The sequence below is a fragment of the Mycena indigotica genome, assembly GCF_014461135.1.
Source record: "Mycena indigotica strain 171206Taipei chromosome Unknown Mind.scaff0005, whole genome shotgun sequence".
In the NCBI taxonomy this organism is placed as follows: Eukaryota; Fungi; Basidiomycota; class Agaricomycetes; order Agaricales; family Mycenaceae; genus Mycena; species Mycena indigotica.
In genome coordinates, this window is record NW_023503004.1 from 4053202 (window position 1) to 4073734 (window position 20533).

General features: G+C 48.6%; 4 protein-coding genes across 4 annotated transcripts; 3 read left to right on the top strand and 1 right to left on the bottom strand.

Moving 5' to 3' along the window:
• Positions 1-7121: 7121 nt before the first annotated feature.
• On the bottom strand, positions 7122-8755 carry MIND_00634200 (uncharacterized protein; the record flags this gene model as incomplete). Its single annotated transcript, XM_037363080.1, has 12 exons — positions 7122-7152; positions 7201-7281; positions 7332-7459; positions 7517-7621; positions 7695-7717; positions 7765-7862; positions 7921-8001; positions 8050-8173; positions 8223-8262; positions 8315-8452; positions 8499-8608; positions 8668-8755. The coding sequence occupies 12 exons, from the start codon at positions 8753-8755 to the stop codon at positions 7122-7124; spliced, it is 1047 nt and encodes a 348-aa protein (XP_037221001.1).
• Positions 8756-9548: 793 nt separating this feature from the next.
• MIND_00634300 (uncharacterized protein) lies at positions 9549-14257 on the top strand (the record flags this gene model as incomplete). The annotated part of the gene is made up of 30 exons (XM_037363081.1): positions 9549-9641; positions 9687-10027; positions 10084-10226; positions 10273-10330; positions 10377-10571; positions 10624-10903; positions 10947-11128; positions 11217-11291; positions 11346-11415; positions 11467-11494; positions 11544-11584; positions 11633-11664; positions 11714-11727; positions 11776-12004; positions 12055-12214; positions 12268-12496; positions 12553-12595; positions 12658-12719; positions 12768-12781; positions 12826-12970; positions 13017-13098; positions 13146-13159; positions 13205-13309; positions 13377-13390; positions 13441-13585; positions 13654-13744; positions 13786-13799; positions 13846-13950; positions 14012-14170; positions 14226-14257. The coding sequence occupies 30 exons, from the start codon at positions 9549-9551 to the stop codon at positions 14255-14257; spliced, it is 3195 nt and encodes a 1064-aa protein (XP_037221002.1).
• Positions 14258-14809: 552 nt separating this feature from the next.
• MIND_00634400 (Carbohydrate esterase family 4 protein) lies at positions 14810-16386 on the top strand (the record flags this gene model as incomplete). The annotated part of the gene is made up of 4 exons (XM_037363082.1): positions 14810-15047; positions 15100-15153; positions 15203-15824; positions 15876-16386. Exons 1-4 carry the CDS (start codon positions 14888-14890, stop codon positions 16384-16386), a joined length of 1347 nt encoding a protein of 448 aa, XP_037221003.1. The 5' UTR covers positions 14810-14887.
• Positions 16387-16977: 591 nt separating this feature from the next.
• MIND_00634500 (uncharacterized protein) lies at positions 16978-18410 on the top strand (the record flags this gene model as incomplete). Its single annotated transcript, XM_037363083.1, has 10 exons — positions 16978-17028; positions 17083-17133; positions 17190-17293; positions 17356-17461; positions 17519-17650; positions 17704-17758; positions 17812-17838; positions 17901-18036; positions 18088-18310; positions 18366-18410. 10 exons carry the CDS (start codon positions 16978-16980, stop codon positions 18408-18410), a joined length of 930 nt encoding a protein of 309 aa, XP_037221004.1.
• Between the last annotated feature and the right edge of the window lie 2123 nt (positions 18411-20533).

Consider the following 20533-nt stretch of genomic DNA (forward strand, 5'->3'; position numbering starts at 1 on the left):
AATCCGTCTTCGATGTGGGGAAGTCCAAATCAGAGGATGTCGATTTCGGATTAAAACTCCAAAAACGGCCACGTGTGTTTTCCCGCCCACCCATCGTGAAAGCGATCTCGACGAGCTCTTCTGTGCCGTCAGCCGCGTATTCCACCGCTTCGGCCTCTGAGGACGAGGACCCCAATGAGCCCTTCCGCATTATCCCGACTCTCTTGGAGCGGTTCCCAAGTTTGCGCTACAGCGACTGCAGTACCGATGACATCGCTGTCGGCTTGGGGAAGCTCAGTGTTGGTGATGAGGACGACGAGTCTGACTATGATGACAACGACTCCGACATCGACGCACACGTTTTGGAATGGCTCGCTCCCCAGGAAGAATATGAGTCCACTTGCTACGATGACGAAACGAGGAAGCTGGCAATGGCAGACTGGGAGAATGATGGCGCTGAGGACATCGAGCGAAACGCATGCCTTGCGCGGGCTTTGGAGGACAATTGGGGGCAGCATGAGTACGAGGATGCTGATGCGGATTCTGAATATGGTGCGGATGACGAAGGAGGCCATTCGGAGGATGGGGAGTCTGATAATGAAGCGTAGTTGACCTATAGTGTTTGACTTTCTCTATCTTGTAACAACAGTCGTCTCATTCCAAATCTGAGAACGCATCAGTCGCTATGTGTGCAGGGTGGATTAATATCGCACTTGAGAGGGCTGTCTTGTGTTATCGTTGTCTACCGACTCTGCGGCGCCTCCTTCATTTCATTCCAAGACGAGTGGCGAGCCATGTCAGGCAACTGGCTATGGGCTCTTGAGTCTTGGGTAACGCATATCCTAGCCGCAAAGGAGGAATCATGGGAGATCGTGGGCGAGCTGGGAGAACTTGCGGGGGGTAGGGACTCCGTGAGCCTGTGAGGTAATTGAGAGATGGTACAGAAGCGTTGAACCACTGCTGGATGCATTGAAAACCGCACCTGCCAATAGACTCGTTCCGAGCTCGGTTTCTAGGCCCTAGAGCATGGAGCTGAGTAGCTATGCGCGCAGTTTTGTAATTTCATGTAGATGGGAGCGGCGCTGGTATTTGAGGCCCGACGGCAACTTGAGGCTCAGAGGGTAAAAATGGTGAGTGTCACGATCACTGCACCGCCTTTTCAGGTCAACCACAACAACCTGCTCAATATCCAAGGGCTCAACGTCAATTCTCAGTACGATATATAGTGAAATCTCTTGCGGCGAAACTTCGACTCAACCGCAAACGACGCGATCACATGTTCTTTCTGCTACGGAAGCTCGTCTCGTCTTATTGAGTTGTTGTTCCGACTAGTAAGTCCTACGTAGTACGTTCCTTACATCCCTAATAAAACATCCCCTACAGCCGACTCCACCACGTAACCCCGTTGTTCAATACATAATTTTTGATGGGCGACAAATCCACCTTGCTCGCCTGCTGTGTCGTTGGCGTCGTTGGGATCAAGGTGCCCCAATTAACAGAGACCTAGTCAGGCGGTGGCACTCAGCAACCATCGATCTCTACCATGAAACGAGCCTCACCGGTGGATCCTGCGGCGGCTTCTTTGCGAGCGACTTTTGGAGCTCGTCGTTGTAGATCGTGACCATCGAGTCGATGCCGGAAGCGAGGCGGCTCGAAAACTGCGACATGACCCCGCGGATAAAGTTAGTGTAGATGCCGTTTATGCCCCCGGTGACGGTGACACCGGTTTGTTGTGAGTAGCTCGTGTACCAGGTGTTCCTAGGATGATTATTGTTTCAGAGCAAGGAAGAAACGACTATTTGACAACATACCACTCTTTCTTCATGCAATTCGACTGCGTAATGAAGGACTCCCGGACGTTCGCGTCGTTCATGTACGAGGCAAGGCCCGCAGTCTGTCGCGCATTAAAATCATTCAATCATCGAAACAGGACTCTTCACCGAACGCATAACCGAAATCATCTTGGAAAATGTGTACTTTTTCCACGTATTCGCGCTTGCCAAGCTGTTCCCGTGGATTGCATTTGCCTGGTTGTCGTCAGCAACACCCGGAAACAATTGCAAAGTGATTTGCCTTGACACCGTTCGCAACCGCCTCCAACCAGGGCATGAACGGGTTTTGGCTCGTCGGGGTGATGATTCTCGCATTATACGGGAAACAGTGGAGAGTGTTCTGGACCATCTAGTAGGTGCCATCAACAAGACCGTGGGTCAACGCTAAGATTGTTAGGACACACCCCTTGGTTAACCACATATTGTGTCAACCACGAGCAGAAATTGTTGTTCACGCCCTGCCATAAAGCAGTCTGGGTTGCCAAACTTGTCATGAAATCGGAAACTGCGCCGAAAGGTGAGCTCGTCCTGAGTTAAGAAAGTATGACGAACTAAGCTGGATTTCATAGATATGCTCGCGGCCGTAGGTCGTCGGTTTGTTCATCGGTGCTGGTCCGTTGTGCGGGGAAAAGGATGGGTCAAACTTGGCATCCGTTGGGAATTGGAGGTCGTACTGGGATGCCGTTCAGTTATCAAGGTAGGAGACGACATTAGAAAGAATCAGACATATAACGTTGCTAACTGGTTGTAGTCCAAAGCCTTGAATGAGACCCCGGGGCAGGCAGATACCTTCACGAGGACGTTTCCGGGACCGGCTGTTTATCAAATTCAAACTTGACTCTGTCGAAATCAAACGAGCTCACCAAATGTATGATTGGCAACGACATCGTCATCAGCATCGTCAAAACCAAGATCTAGAGCCTCTGTCACTGCCAAAGCGCGACGCCGCTCGAAGGCATCCTCCAGCGTATTCTGATTTACTGCGGCACACCATGAGCTGGGCCAAATAAGACTAATGACCAAAACTTACTATCAGAATACGGGTCGTTATCCGTGCCGTCTGCAGCGATCTCGTTGTTCGTTTCAGGGCAGTTGAGCAATCCGGGGATGAAGGGAATCGATATGCGCTTGTCAAGGTGACCAGGTTCGCTTCGAGGGAGGATATGTTTGACGGAATTCTCAGCGGCACGTTTTTCTTCAATGTATGCCGGTCCAAGAGGTAAACCGGGGCGGTCTATGAGCAGGATAGTACCCTCGGTAAGCTCAATTTCTCGACCAAATTCATTTCGGGAGCTGAGATCTGGTTCAGTAACGGAATCAAAGCACTGAATATATATCAGCTGAGAAGAGTTTGAAGCATAGTGGGTGGCCTTGTACCTTGCTATAAGGTGTCTCCTTGTGTTGATAAAAGTTGATGGATAATGGACCCGTCTCCCAGTACAGAACATTGCCAGTCAGGCCACCATCGCTAGCAACTTATTAGTCCTGGTATTACTGACAAATCACAAGGGAATAGCTTACACAGAAACACCATAATCTTTAGAGCATATGCAATCAGAAGATGAATGAATGTATAGGGTTACTTACAGGCACCAACACAGATTTTGCCACTCTAAGGAGATTTGAGAACAAACAAATTTGAACTGATCAAGAGAAACACATACAACTGCATTGGAGACTGAACCATTGATGCTGACACCAGCATACAGATCAACTTGTACAAATGCTTGTGCATCAATGACTGCACCACCCAGGACACTGAGCCCCAGCTGCAGTGCTGGTACAGCATGGATGCTCAAGTCACCTGTAGTCAAATAGCGTCAATCAGGCTGACAAATGTAGGAGTCAAGCATACCAGTCAGTTCAACATTATATCCAGCAGTGAGATCTATTCCATTTGTGAAACTTGCAGGTGAAATTGCCGAGGATACAACATCAGGATCAGTCTTGCCAAAGTTGAAACTGATGGTTGGGAATGTGTAGCCAATGCTTGTTGTGAATTGGCTAGAGACCAATCCTCAGGATGATAGTACATAACCAGAGAGTATACATACCCCGAGACCGAGAGCTCTCCAGTAACTACACAGATTCAGTACTGCTAAATAAAGAGTAGTTAGCTTACTATAGCCTTGAAGAACCAGACTTGGCCCAATTGTAAGTAGTCCAGGACTAATCCAGAGATCAGAGATTCAAGCAATAAACTAGATAAAGAAAACTGACTAATATAGTCCTGGGAACCCAAATTTCGCAAACTGGATCATAGAGGAGTCATATCGTAGTGATGCCTCGCCCTTGAGAGTAAATTGACCATGTGCACTGGCATCAGCCGCTAGTTCAAATTCAGCAGTTAGTAAATCAGAATAAATATCACAAACAAAAATAAACATAGGCTGCTTGAACAGCAGGAGGCACAACAGTAGCTTGGAGATAAAATCCATATCTACTATTGAGATCTGGCATAAAGTCAGTGATGATTCTGCCAGGGAATAAAGACTTAACTGGCTTGGCCAGTTAGAGAAACATCAATTGATGCCTCAAATGTTGGTGGGCCAGGACATGATACTTCTTTATGGAAGATTGTCCACTAAAATAGAACTTAGGACTTATGCAAAAATAAGTTTAATAAATTACTCACAGTGTCTTGCCAATGAAAATTCCGTGAGACTGATGTATCTTTTTCAACTGTGTTGAGCTTGTTTAGCCAGTTCTGCTTAAAGTATGAGATTTCACATCAAATGAGATGCTTATACCAGACCTTGAAGCTCCCCCACCAGCGTTGTTCAAGATGAGGCTCAAGTCCACGTTCCTTGAGCCTAGTATATAAATTTAGTCCCCTATATGTATTATTCTATTAATCACTTACCATTGTCTACGTTCTGGAGGTGATTCCACCACTGTATCCCAGTAGTCTGGCATATCTGTAACATCGGCCCGCATATAAATTGGTCCATTTGATGCTGGAATTGCTGCAAAATCTGTATAAATAGTTGAGCATATCTATAATAGTCAGCTATATCTGTACTGACTATAGTCAAATTTTAGTAAATAAACAGGCTCTGTGTTGGGCTTTTTTGATTGATGGAATGGTGAAAGAATATTCTGGTTTGGGTGAACAGAAAGAGTATCCACCCGTGCATATGGGCCACGACCACAGGTCTTTGGTAGCTTGACAATAGTATGCTCAGCACCACCAATAAAGACATGGGAGCATTCAGATGATGCTAAATCTGCTTTTGCAATACATGGAAACCTGATAGTAATATTAGAGATAAACAGATAAGATAGAATGTTTCTTACTAATTGTGCTTGGTCACTGGTCTGACTGCATCCTGTGATAACCCAGTTTGTAGAAATTTCCAAGGAAGATACTGAATTTGAATTGGGTGAGTCAATAAAAACTTCACCAAATGCAGTATCATCCTCAACCCCATCATTTGGAAGCTGACTGCTTGTGCCAGCACCATTTGAGTTAGTACCAGCACCTGAATCTGGGTCAAATTCCTCCTGGAAACTGAGGCTCCCCTCAGGAACAGTATTGGGAAATATATCTGAGAATGCAACAATATTCTGGTCTTTTCCTGGGACAAGAGTAAGACAATATAGGAAATGATATTAGAAGATAAACAAACCATCATAGTCGCAACAGTATGATCGACTTCCAGACCCTGAGCAAGATTTGCTTGCATCACCTTGAATATCAGTTGTAAGAGAGATTTGACCCAAAGGACATGCATTGTCTTGACCTATATCATATTTAGGCCAGTAGTTTTTTTTAAAGTAAATAAAGGGACTACTCACACAATGGAGGAGTCCCATACCATTTGCAGTTTGCAAATGGCATTCCATCCACACAACAGTATGGTTTAACATCCTTTCCATGACAGGTAGGAGGACAATTCTTGCGTTCATCCTGGCAGAAATCAACCTGGTCAAAGTCTAATTCCCCTTTGCGGATAGTTGTAAAAAGTTTGCTGCCTGAGGGACATGAAGCTGTAGATGGATCCTGGCAATCTAGAGAAATATTAATTGTTATAACAATATAAATATCATAATATACCTTCAAGAGTACAATAGTCTTGGATCTTAAAGTCAGCAGTACAGCAGAAAGCTGATGCACCACCAGATGCACAGGTTTCAGTTGTAACAATTTGCTCTCCAGCATGGCAAGTGGGACTGCATGGGCTAGTATCCATTCCTCGCCCTGATAGCTCAACATCAAGATCAAGTCAGAGGGTTAAATCAGCTACTTACAGGAGCAGGAGGAGGGTGCATTATCTATTAGTTAAGATCAGGTTCAGGTTTTAGGCATGCAATTGTTAAACACAGACTTTTAGGACAACAGACTAAGCGTTCACAGTGTTCTCCAGGAGAGAGTGGGTCTTCTGAGGTTTCTGTCATGACACTGAGAGCTATAAGCAACATAAAATACTGCTCGACTATAAGCACATACATATAACCATCACCACAAGAGGTCATGCCACATTTAGTGATAAAACACTTGTCATTCTTCTCTGTTTCTCCATTGGCAGAGGAATTGAGCCCAGGATAGAGCCCATTTAATGCTCTTCCCTTTTGGTTAGTAATGTTTTTAAGCAAGCCAACTTGTTACATACGAATAGGAGTCATCATCTTGGTCTAAACTCCAGACCATAGATCCACCAATGCACTTGTCTTCAGCATAGCTCATCTTGATAGCAAAGGTATCTGCATCATCAAAGCTGACCCATTGATTTCTAGAACTGGGTTAGATCTGATTATAAAACAAGTAGAAAAAGAGATTGTACATATTCCACACAACATATTTGACACCAGCAGTTTCATCAAGAGTTGGATGAGGTGTTTCTCCATTAGAGTCTGTCCCCTTGAGAATGCTCTGAATTTCATTGTACATTAGAATACCAGACTGCCCACTACAGGGGCCTGCATCAGCACCACTTGCCTGCCAAGAATTTAGTAACTTGGAATAAAAAGCTACAGAAGACAAACCCAAATACATCCAGGCTGTGAACAGTCAGGAGAGGCAAGTGTGAAAGAGCGACCATAAAAGCCAAAGCCCATGACCTCAAAGAGAGCAGAGTTAGTCAACAGAAAGAATAATTTAATGACTTACCATTTGACTAGGCTTGACTCCAACACGCCAATAGAGCTCAAAGGCTGCATTGATCTCAGTGAGATTGGTATGAGCTTCAACAAGCGGGCCAATCCAGATATCTATTGAACCATCCATTACTAACTTCTAAATTAAAAAAAAATCAAACCTTTTCCATCCCTAAGATATATTGATTAGACAGTGATAATATAAAAAGACAGCTACAACCATGTGCCGTGCAGATCATAAGTCCTATAGAATGATAAGTCTGTATAAGAATCTTATAAAACTAAATTTTACATGACATTGACCCAGTCTGCAGATTTTAGCAGGCCTGGAAGATCAAAATTCTGCAGATACCAGTAGGATGATGGTGCAGTACTATTTCAATATTAATATATATTCTTGGAATATGAGTAAGATAAACTCACAAGGTCAAGCCATACTTTCCACCAAATGCTTTCTTGAGTGCTGCCATAAAAGTGACATAATTCTTTTTGTCTGCAGGAATTCCACCACGATCATCTGCAACAGGGTACTCCCAATCAATATCAACACCCTAAGAGGATAGATTAGTACATACAGGTAGAATCCTAACTCAAATAAAAAAGCCTACATCAAACCCATATGTCTCAAAGACTTTGAGTAGTGATGAAATAAAAGTATTGGTATTAGAGGTAGATGCTGCAAGGTTGGAAAAGATATGAGAGGTTGGTGGATCCTAAAATATATATCAATCAGCTGGTAAGAGAATATAATAGAGATAAGTAAAAGGTGCAACAACAACAACATACATTAAATGTCCAGCCACCAATAGCTTTAAAGATTTAGTCAATTAACTGTGGGGGATCTATCATAACACACATAAGAAAACCTTCAGTGTAGGGTTCCGCTTTTTCAGTGCTGTTGTCCGCTTCCATAGATCAGAATCTCCTTTGGTCATTTCAATAACCTGGAAAGTGCTAGATTAAGAAGATAACTATAAGCAAACTCTGGATAAAAATTGAAAATAAATTATACTTGGAAATAAGTGCAAATGCAAAATTTATATGGGTCAACGACTCTGCCGAGATTTTTTCTGGTGGATAAGACATGCAAGACCTCAATGCTATATGAGTCCCATGTATGAGAGGGAAACCAGGAGCCAACCTTCCATTGCCCCATCCTTCATAATATCCAATGCGTTTATTGAGTGCAGACTCTTGATTGGTACCACATGACGGGATCGGCGGAGCCCCACAGTTTGATTGGCACCCATCCCCACAAAAATCCGCTACAGCACTGATTCAGTAAATCCTCCCAATGAAGCAACGATAACGCACTGGTAGTCCCGCAGAATCCGAATTGACTGCAACAGACATTCTGTCGTTGCGGGTGAACATCAAGTATCCAAAGAAAGAAGAGGACATGTTACCAAAGGGCATGTAGTGTTCTCCGGAGGTGCGTCAACGCCACATTCGGCCTTGGCATTACAGTTGCTGGTACAAACATCCGTGCCGCAGAACTTGGACCCAAAGCCGCAAAAGCCGGACTTGCCGTTACAGCAAGCACCCTGATTGATGGTTAGCGAGCCGCAAATCCGAAGTTGGATCACGAACGTTGGAACATGGGATGTCGGGGGTACAAGAGCCAATTGGCAGACTGGTAGAGTTCGTTGGCATATTCTGAGCGTGAACGGAAGTTATCCCAGCATTGGACGCAACGAGTACTTGAATCGAAAATCAAATGGTGAGTACTTTCCCCGCGTGCAAGACTTAGAAGGCTCACATATTCCGGGAATGCGAAGCAACAACACGGAATGAAGCAGAACTGCCAGTGCACCGGGCGCAAGACCTAGTGCGCTGGAGAGCCTCATAACACTTCAACTGGGGCCGAAGGAAGCAAATCGAAGTGGTAGGCGGAAGGAGAGAGCGTTGTGAAGTGACTTGGAAGTGACTCGATACTTACTGAAAGACCTGTCGACTTGAAATTACGACGTCGTGATGATCGTCTGGATCGGATGTTTAGATGTTCATGACTCGGGCGTCCATCAGAGTTTACACAAATACGGAACCAGGATGCTTCGAACCGTCGGTGGTATCAGAATTCGCATCGTGGTTCAACAGAACTGGCGGCCACAGCATCATGACCAAACTACCAATATGTAGACGGTTGTCCGATATTTGCTTTTCATACATTTGGTGCCCAGCGTTAATCTACCTGAGACCCCTTCTAGACGATGGAGGCGGCGCTGAGCGCGGGACTAGACACGGTCACAAGGGACATGCCCTCACCAACCCATGTGCAACTCGAGGTTCGGGGGGACTCCAGAGCGGCTCCGGTCTCATTCGCGCGTTTCAGGTCTTCAAATAACCATCATCCCTGCTCACTCGCGACGCAGCAGAGCCGTATAATTATAGACTTATAGAAAAAAGTTTGCATCCGTATCTTTCCTTCGTTGATCAGGATTCAGTGACAGTTGATGAATGACAAATGCGCTTCCTTCCAACCTCTCACGTCCATGAGGGAGCCGGGACAATTCACCGTTGGTCTGCCTTACCTCAGAAGGGTAGTCAAGAGTCCTGTTTTGCAAGGACGAGCTTTTCTTTCCCCTCTACTATCGACCCCCGTTACTCCTTGGTCCCACTAGTATTACTCAGGCTGTGAACATGCGAAGACTTATCGCAGTGTTTTTCATGTTGGTTCATGTGCCAGGGCTTCAGGCGGACAAGCCAGTTGCAGCCAAGATACACGATGTCAACGTGCGTACTGCTGTGGAGCTGAGATGTTGACTCACACCCGAGTAGATTGCTCATGGCAAAGCTTTTCAAAATCAGCGCGTCCAGGACCTTGCCGCTGCTGCAGTTTCGAGCTCAACCGCTCATCCGTCGACGGTAGCTGCTAGTTCAAGTCATCCCATCACGTCTCCGGCTCCCAAATCGTCATCAAGTTCAATACGCTCCTCCTTGTCCTCCAAGTTATCGGCGTCGAGTGTATCTGGCACCGTTGGCCTTCCTGCGGCAACTGGAGCCGTTTCATTCCAAATATACACGCCAGACGAATTGCCCTCCGCCCCAGCGCCGCCCAGTGCATGTGCCAGTGCACTGACCGCCAGCGTCGCGTGTAATGACACTATACAGTTGTTAGGGTGCGTTCCCTTGTCCAACTCCAAGTTTTCCCCCCGACTCTCAATTTTGTTTCAAGAGGAAACCCTTGGTTCGATGCGCCATCTCTTACAGCTATGTGTACTTCGACTTGCATGGACTCGTTGGCAGCATATCGTTCGGCTGTGGTCAAAAGTTGCGGGACATATCTGATTCCGGGGCCAAACAACGTGTCCTATGCCGGTCAGTGTGACTTCTTGTCGTTCCCAGTGTAACTGATTATTCTTAGCGACTCTGGCTGTGGACACAATTTCCGGACCATATGCCGTTTCGTGTCGGCAGGATTCGTGAGTTGTTGAGGAATCATGACTTGCTCGACTGAGGTGAATGTAGGAGCACCCATGCTTTCTGTAACACGGTTCTCGATTCATTCGGACCTACGCCCCCGCAAGGCATCCTCGCATATCCAACATCAGAACTTTGTTCGTCTTGTATGCTCGGAACGCTCAACTCGACGTTATCGAACCCAATCACCTTCTATCCCGACTTCTACTCGGAATTGCAGTCAGCCCTGAAGATCTGTGGAAGGTAACGTCGCCTTGATTCATGTCAAAGAAGATCAGCTAACCCCAGCAACAAGCGCATTCAACTCGTACAATGTAACCTCGCCGCCAGGGAGTGGCCCCCTCTTTCAGTCTACTGGACCCTCAGGCGGTCCGAGCGGATCTAATGATACCATCGACGCAACTTGTGCTTTGACCGGTCGAAACGTGACCACCACTAATGCGAATTCAACGTGCACAACTATTGCCTCCCAGTTCTCTGTAGGTTGGTATGATATCCTCGCCAACAACCCCACCATTCAAGCAGTCAATTGTACGGCGGGCGTCGGTAGCGGAACAAAACTATGCCTCCCACAGGTAGATCATTCACTAGTTTTATATCTAGCTAATTCTCCGATAGGCTTGTACCACATACACTCCGGCAACAAATCAAACTTGCGAAGACATTGTCGCCTCGGCCAACAAGATTCTCGCTTCATCGAACCAGAGCATTACGACAACCCAACTGATCAGCTTTAATCCGACGCTGGATACGGGCTGTGCCCATGTTAGCAGATCGTGGGGATTGAGTTTATGCATCAGGCGAGTGCAATCCGCCATCTTTCAGTTCCCATCTTTTCGCGGAAGCTGAATTCCGTTGAGCGCTAACGAGTTTATTTTTGGATTATAGTCCGCATGGAGGGTTTCCAGACGTGACTGCTGTGGACGATGGGCCACCACCTGTCCCTACGGCGACAGCTATTGTGTGCGTTATACCGTTCTCAGCTTCATCAGACTGCGCTCTGACGTCTGTTTGCAGACCCCCACCTGGCCCGACTCCCCCGGGCACAACTTCTAACTGTGGGGCGTGGTATTTCGTCCAGCCTGGCGTGTGTATCTTGCACTCGATTCGTAATGTTGGACTGATTGTATTCTTACAGGATTTTTGTACCAAAGTCGCTCTCAACAGTGAGTCGTTCAACGCCACTCCTGCTCGTGCGTCCAAAACTTCTTCTAGATTCGATAACTCTAGATGATCTCATCGAGTTGAACCCCATGGTAAGTGGTTTGTTATAAGCAAATTAGTTTTCGAAAGACATTTTATAGCTGAATCCGCAATGCACAAACCTCTGGGCCTCGTTCGTTCCAATTTGATTAAAAATTGCTTTGCTAACATTAGATCCGTAGTACATGGTATTGCGGTATTTGCCTCCGATTCCTCTCCAATGAATGCCATTAAACTGTCAAAGTTGCGGCATATCCACCACTCGTCGGCGGTGTCCCTCCCATTCCGACCGGAGTTGGCTCTTTTAGTATGGGGACAATCGCGTTGCCGTCTGCGACTCCGGAACCACCGTTCCCTTACCCAACCGGCTATTCTCCTGCCCCACCAAATGTAGCGAATGGAACAATTACGACGGGCTGTCAGTCGTGGTATACTGTCCAAAGTGGCGATAATTGCACATCCGTCGAGACTTTGTTTGTGGTTCCTGTGGCCATCTATACGCTGAATCTCATCTCACTTACAGATTCGCCATTGACGACGGCAACTTTACAACGTATAACGAGGACCTCAATAATCCGTGTCCTAAACTTACCGTTGGCTCGGCGGTTTGCGTGTTGGTAACCAACATTACCCAGACTATCCCGCCCGTTCCGACCAATGCCGCGTCTGGATCAGGTCCCAACGTTCGTTGCTTTCGGCCTCTAACCCGAATTCGCGCTCAATCAGCTTTCCCCAGGGCTGTATGCGTTGGTATACCATCATCTCCGGAGACGGCTGCGCATCGGTCGAATCCAAATTCAAGTTGACTCAGTCCCAATTCTTCACGCTGAACCCAGAGCTTGCACCATCTTGCACAAACCTTGCGTTACAGGAGGCGTATTGCGTGAAGGGGCTCCCCAGCGCGCCACCGACCGGTCCACCTGCCGATTTAGAACCCGGAAGCTGGAGTAACTGTACCACTTATTGTAAGTTGCCGATATTTTGCAGAGGACTGAAGGTAGCGCTGATCCCTTCGCGCAAGATACCGTGCAATCGGGCGATAACTGCAATTCAATTGAATCTAAGTTGGTCTCGCATCTCTTCTTCAAGTTCATCCGACGCTGTTACTGTTTCTTATGCTTCCAAGGTTCAATATCTCTTTCAGCGACTTCTTGCACTGGAACCCCGAGGTCAGCACGACTTGCGGAAGTATACTGTTTTACCTGGCTCTCTTCAAGCTTTGCTGACGGCTCGTAGATCTTGCGCTGGCGGTAATTGCTCAAAGGTTACTGTTCCATATTTTATATTTGTGTAGAGCTACTGCGTTGGTACTTCTGGCGCCTGCGAGCAGAAGTACACCGTCGTCAGCGGGGACTCCTGTGGTGCTATCGAGAGTAAGACCGGGATTTCTGACGCGGCTCTGCACACATTGAACCCGTGGATTGACTCCAATTGCGCCAGTACGTCTACTTTATTTTTTCATGCGTCGATATTAACTGGAAATAGATATTCAAATCGGCCAATCGGTGTGTATCAAGAACAGCGCAGTTGGCCCGCCCACCAATCTGGAACCAGGAAGTTGGAACAAGTATGTTTCCCCGGTCAACTCAGCCGTAAACTAATTAATTGGTCTAGCTGCACATCTTACTGTAAGACCTACTCATGTCATCATTGATTCGGTTGACTCCCACTAGACAACGTTCAATCCGGCGATAACTGCAACCTTATCGAGTCCAAGTTCAACATCTCATTCAGCGACGTGCTCAGATGGAACCCCGAAATAAGCTCCACCTGTGGAAGTGCGTACGAGTTCCTTTGATCGCAGACCCCAATGTTGATGGAGTGCAACCCTTTCTTCTCTAATAGATCTTGCCCTCGCTGTAAGTTGGATCATGACTTGATTGCGCAGATTGTTTCAAGTTGATACTAGAGCTATTGCGTCGGTGTCGCTGGTGGCTGTCAGCAGACATATACGGTCGTCAGTGGAGATAGTTGCGGTGCGATTGAGAGTAAGACGGGTGTGTCAGATGTTTCGCTCCATACCTTGAACCCGTGGATCAACTCTGCATGCTCGAGTGAGTCTGTCGTTTCTGATTTTTTTTTTTTTTTTTTTTGCGGGGACCCAGACGCTGAACCTTGGCAGACATTCAAATCGGCCAAGCCCTCTGCGTTAAGAACACAAATGTCGTTCCGGTCGGGCCGCCGGCGAATTTGAATCCCGGGAGCTGGTCGAAGTAAGTATTTGATTTTATGTTGCTTGACTGACTTTTACTAGTTGCACCACCTACTGTACGTTTTGTCTCTACTGGTAGCAAGCAACACTCATCCTGTGCAGATAACGTGCAATCCGGAGACAACTGCAACGTCATTGAATCCAAGTTCAAGATCGGGTTCTCCGACGTGCTGCGCTGGAACCCTGAAATATCTACAACGTGTAGCAGTGCGTTTGAGTTTGCCCTTCTCGACCGCTCGTCTTGGGCGTTGCTGATTTCCATACCAAGACCTTAACTTGGCGTCGTACTGCGTCGGGGTGGCTGGCGGCTGCGCTAAGCTGTACACGGTTGCGAGCGGAGACTCTTGTGGTGGGATTGAAAGCAAGACAGGTGTCAGTGATGCCACGCTACACGCGGAGAATTCGTGGATCAATAGTGCATGCACGAGTGAGTCTTTTCCCGCTCATTCCCTTGTGGTAGATTGTCGTTGATGATGGTACAGATATTCAGGTTGGGCAGAACATTTGTGTGTAAGTGTCCTAGCAAAGATATTTAAGTTTGTCCACAGTGAAGGGGAACATGCACAGAGAGAGTTATGTGTGATATGTAAGCAACTGCATGAGGTTCGTGCCAGATCAAGGTGTGCAGTCACATCACATCTCATCTTTCTCATAAACGTCGACGATGTCAACGTGGCGACGACTATCGAAACACCGCAGCCGCCGAGCAGCTCAACCTCGTTAATGATGATGCAATGATTATGCCGATGCCAAGCATGTGGATATCTCCCTTGTTTGGTTCCGCCGTTTTTGGCACCCTCCTCGTCCAGTCTGTTTCGGTCCCTCAGGGGTGTCAGACGCAGTCGAGCAATGTCAGCCCGCCGCAAGACGAAGAGGTCGCGTGGCCGGTCCTATAGACAGTGGGCTGTTTTCCGCAGTCTATGCGCCAAGCCAACGACAATCGTCACGCCACGCAAATCATGCCAATGACCTCCGCCTGGCGAGGCCTGGCGCCGGACAACGGAAGTGGTGAAACGATATCGCTTAACGACGCCGAGGAGCCCTAGACTTCTTTCTCTTCCCTCCTCCCATCTTCTTATTAAGATCTTTCTTCACTTCCACCTTCTTCCCTTCTAGTTTTTGGCTTTTTGACGACACCGACGTTATGCTGGGCTCATTAACGTTCCTCTCACTCTCTTTGACTGTATCCGCGGGCCTCGTACCGCACGACCACGCACACAATGCAAGACACGACCACTCGCAGCATGACCACGATGTTGCAAGGGCGCTCCCTGGCCAGTGGTACCATCGGGATGACCATCCGGGTGCGATATGTTGTCCAGAATTGGGCGTTGTCCGCTAAAAGTAGTCATCCAGTCCACGCTCTCTTCAGGCGCCAGGGTGAGACTTTCCCCGCCATTGGTACTCCTGGTGCGTGGCTTGTCCCCTTTTTTCTTCCCTCATCTCACAGTGTTTCAAGAATGGGCTGCGGGCTATCCGCCTGGCCCACCTGCCTTCCCCGATACTACCAAAATGCCTGTCGAATGGCTCAATGCGCTGAAGGACGCTGTGGCACGTGGTGCCATCCCCAACGTCCCCATTTCCAACCTCTCGTCGGAGGGTGTGCCGACCTACCCCGCTGGGGCCAACCCTAATGGCCCCGAGGTTTGCAGCGCGTCATACGGCTGCCGCATCCCAACGGACTTGTGGGACGCTCCCGCAAACCACATCGCCCTTTCATTCGATGACGGCCCGCTCCCGCCGAGCGATGGCCTCCTCTCTTTCCTCGACGAGCAGAAGGAGAAAGTGACCGTCACCCATTTCATGATCGGCGCCAACATTCTAGGCCAGCCGGCGCAGTTCAAGCGCATGTTTGAGCGTGGGGACGACTTGGCAGTCCACACGTGGTCGCACCCGCTCATGACCACGCAAAGCAACGAGCAGGTTGTTGCGCAGCTTGGATGGACGATGGAGATCATCTACCGCTCGACTGGCGGACGTGTTGCCAAGTACTGGCGCCCCCCACAGGGCGACAGCGACACCCGTACCAGCGCTATTGCCCGGGAGGTGTTTGGACTGAGCACTGTTATCTGGAATCGCGAGTGCGTCAAACAGATCTATGTTTTCTACTACAAACTGATGATGTTTCTTAGGACCTCTGACTGGTCTCTCGGCGCAACCCCACCTGGCACCACCGTTGCTAAGATCGCCACCTCCATGAACGAATGGCTGACCGGCCCGAAGTCCCCCGGGTTGATGATCCTCGAGCACGAGCTCTCTGAGGAGGCGGTCGGCACCTTCAAGGCGGCGTACCCGCTCATGAAGTCGAACGGATGGACTGTCGGCTCGCTCGCGACCATCATGGGCAACGGCACCGCCTACCAGAACGCTGCAAGCGACACCAGCGAGGTCGTTCGCGTCGCCAACATTGTTGACGCGAAAAAGCTCAACGGCAAGCCACCCGGCAACGTCAACACTGTCAGCGCCCCCGCACCCGCCGCGTCCAGCCAGGCACCGGGATCGAAAGCCGTCCAGTCTTCCGCAAAGCCGAGCGGCTCTGCAGCTGCGCCTGCCCCGTCCAAGAGTGCAAACAGCGCACGGACCCTTGTCGGCTCCTCGTTCTCTGCTTTAGCTGCAGTTGCGGTGCTCGCGCTCTGGTCATAGATACATAGATACATACCCCCCCACGCATCCTTTTGCCCTGAAATCGACCCTTTATTTTATTCTACTTCGACTACATAGCTCGATTTACTATGGACGATTCTTTATTGTTATTATTATGCCTGAGGGACAGTATGCTAAAGGCTGGAGCTTAGTCGTCATTGACTAGATGGTCAAGCGGTTCAAGCGATTGAAGTCTGCCTGTAAGTATTGTCATGTCAAGTTGAGACTGGCAACTCAAGTTTCGTCTTCCCCACAACCAGACTAGGCTCGGACCAGCCCCCACGGTTACGAAGGAGGAACGGAAATGGTGACCGTAGGTCCGAGCCTACAACCAGACACAGAAAATGATTATACTAGGCTTCGGTGAGGCAGGATGAAGCCCAGCACTTGTTTGGGGCGAACGAACTCGGCGCTTACTGAGCTCGGTTAAATTTAGACCGGCTGACGTGATACATCATTACAGTGACACCTTCCTACTCCTACTCTCCACTCAATCATCCGCGCGGATGTCGGTCCTTGAGACATTGAGCTGTCTGAGAGCGTTCGTCTCTTCATCCACGACTACAACCCATCGCGTGGTACGGCCCAGCGATGGCTGCTCAGCTCTCCCTCCCAACGATACCGGAGGCTCTTGGAGCCAGAGTTCGTCTTCTCTTTCGCTCATTTTTTAACAGTATTGTGACGGCGCATTCCAAGCTCATCGGTACCGGGCTTGACGTTCTACTCCTAGGTCTCGTCTCGAACCAGGTGCGTTCTCGCCAGTCATCGGTCATGTCCTCTGGTCTTACTTGTCAACTCTCGAGGTCTGCACGTATGCCGCCGAGTACGGGAGCACGGACGGCGTGTACCTCCGCTTATACGTCGCCGGCCTCGCCTCCCTGGTCTGGGCGAAGTCATTGGTGAATCTGTGCGCATGCTCCACGATTCCTTCAAGTCCACACTGATTCTTGCCCTTATTATTCCGACCAGCGTCTACGTTTGGGAAAAGTTCATTACTCGCTTTGGCGACCCCACCAACGTCCTCCCTGCGATCAGCACGTACGAAAATAGGCTAGTTGGAAGCTTAGCTATCCTGGTACGCTTCTCATATATAGTCGAGCTTAAGCGCTGATCACCCAACATTTTTTTGCAGGTGGTCACTACCGTCTGCTATGGCCAGTTATATTACATCTACCGCCTCTATTCCCTCTCCCGAAAAAATGTCTACATCACCGCCACTCTTACTCTCATACTCGTTGCAGCTTTTGTCTTGAGCTTTGCCAGTGTATGTCGTCAATTACCCTCATTGTCGTGTCGATGCTAGAACTCTTATCCAAGGCCACGTCTTTCGCCACCCTAGGTGTAGTCGGCGCTCAACGGACTTCAAAGCTTGGTGCGTGATCTTCCTTCAACGTTCTCATACTCATCTCATTCATGCATCTACAGTACGCGCGGCTTATCCGCTGATTATAAGTTCGTCGCATCCACGATTTGTTCGACGCCGTATCTCATTTTGCAATCCGTCATTGTTACAGTTGGCGACATAAGCCTATCTTTCATCACTGCCTATTTCCTCCTCCGATTCCGCCAAAACGCCTTTGCCGCCACTGCCAATAAATTGACTCGGCTCATCGTACTGGTATTTCAGACGGCCGCTCCAGCAACTATCATGTGAGTCCTTGCGTTCTCATCCAATGCTTTCCAATTTGACGGGAAAAATAGCGCGGTCGTAGACTGTGTGCTGATCTACGTCCTGCCCAGTCTTTCGGCGATCCCGTCGTCGTTCTTGATGACACTCGCAAACCTGTGGGCATTCTCGGTGATGTGGACCCTCAACGAACGGAATGACCGGCGGGCGCGTGCCGCGGACGGCCATGGTCAGGCGGCGACGGCCGTTCACACTATGGTGAATGCGAATAGGGCTCCGACACAGAAAGGACACGCGGTTCGTCATTTGGACTCGGCTAACTTGGTAGGCAGCTGAGTTGTGAATATGATAGGTTGCAGAGTCGCGGCCGTCTCATAATCGCGAAGAGAAGCGATGAGGCTTCCACGAGATGAAGGTTTTTGTGGGCAGGGATGGAATAGCAGGCATTATTACATATCTAGAGCGGAGCATACTTATGAACTTTATTTAAATATACTTTCAGTCATGATCATACAGGCTTAAAACTTGGCGTTTTTCCAGTGTGTCTCAAGGCCGTCGTACGGAAGGGCAGATGGTGACCGTAGTAGATTAGATTGAGAGACTTGGAAGGGCTAGTACCACCCTAACCTATGCTAGTAGACCGCCATTTCATGCGGCCAAGCACTGTTACAACAATCAGGACGAGAACAGACCTTATTCGAGCAAAGTTGATTGTGAACATCGTCTCGTCGCGATGTTCTCGCGAAAGAGGATGCAGTTGTATATGGAGACAAGACTCATCGGGAAGATGATATCCTGTTTTTCAGTGGTGACACTGAAACGCTCGAAATACGTCTGATGGGTGGGGTGGGAAATGATGAGAACAGGTAGGAGGTGACAGCAGATCATCAGCTGGTGACATCAAGTCACACATGTCACATAGGGTAGGGTGGGTCAGTGGGGTGCAATTTCACTTTTTGGACTTGTGTCTGGGGAAGGTTCAGGGACATCCAGGAGAACCAGAAATACACAGTTATATGTTTTTAGCACTTGTTGCCAGAGAATATGGAATGTTTGATGGGCCTATTTCCTAATTGGGAGAGTTTGGTGATAAGTAGAGTCCTAAACAATGATATGGAAGCATGTTATTTACATTTTCTTCTTTCCTTCCCATATGGTATGTCTTAAATGGCCCTGACATAGAATCCAATGGGCCTAATGCTGTATCCTGTACAGACACTGATGACAAACAATTTCCTTTTTGGGAAGTCACATAGCTTAGTCATGCTTATGTCAATAGGGTAGGGAGGGCTGGCTGGTGCTTAATTCACTTTTTCGACCCGATGTCTAGGATTTTTTTTGCGCGGTACCCTTGGGAGGTGATGGAGAAGGGGATGGGCTAGACTCAGCTAAAACCCACAACACAACACAAACACCCTAAACCTAGTAGATAGTCCAACAAATAACAATGTGTTCGGGGCTTCTATCAAAGTATATGATAGCTGCAAATATATTATTGTGTTGGAGCTCTGAATATGATATGATTATAATATATTATGCCCATAAAATAATATAATCACATTTGGCCAGCACTAATCTGGTCGTAGTCGATACAAGGTGGTATGGTAGTTGTTGAAGTAGTATAAAGTCCAATCTACATGGCGGCATGTCAGCGTCGGGCTCGGGCCGTATCGGGGTGTCGGGGGGGTCTGACTTCGAGAGGGTCTGGGGAGCATGAAAGGTGGGTATTCGCCCGGAGAATAGACGATATTAGCCTAGCGACTACATCTTGTAAGTACGGTTTTATACGCCTATGATATTAGGGATAGATCAGATGGGCGCCAGGTCCCAGGGCGGATCGGATGGGCGCTGCGTAGGGCCTCAGGGATGAAGGGAAGGGGCTGGAAGAATGTGGAAGCGTCGAGGAGTATGGCTGTATGCGGGCCCGGTCGGGCCCGTGCGCCCTCGTGGCCTGGCGGCCTGACCCGAACCGTGACATCACCCCCTCCGTTGTGGGCGGCGCCTCGATGCCCTATGGGTTCGCATTCCCTGATCTTCCTTTCGGATCTTCCATCGTCCGTTAACGAGTTCTTCGCGGGGCGCGAATGGATTGAGAATATAGAAATCCTCTAGTGCCTCCTCCGCTCCTTCGAGTTTGTCCCGTAATTCCCACGTCCACTCCTCCCGAGGATAGCCTTTCCATTGAATTAAGTACCTCAGGCGGTGTCGACCTTGTTTGCGTACGAGGGAGATGGCCTCTACTTCGTAGTGGGGCTCGCCGTCCTGCATCTCGGCTGGGGGCGGCGGCGCGGCCCGCTGATGATCCGCTACCGGGGCGTTCCAGGGTCTTAATAGCGCCGTGTGGAAGACGGGGCTCACGCGCCAAGTTGGGGGCAGTATCAGTTCGTAGGACGTTTTACCGACTTTGCACTTGACTTCCGAACGGCCCGAATCTTTTGTCGTCTAGCTTTTTCGAGGGCCGATCGCTGGTGAGGTTCGTACCCTGGAGGTATACTTTGTCCCCTTCGGCGTAGTTTGGGT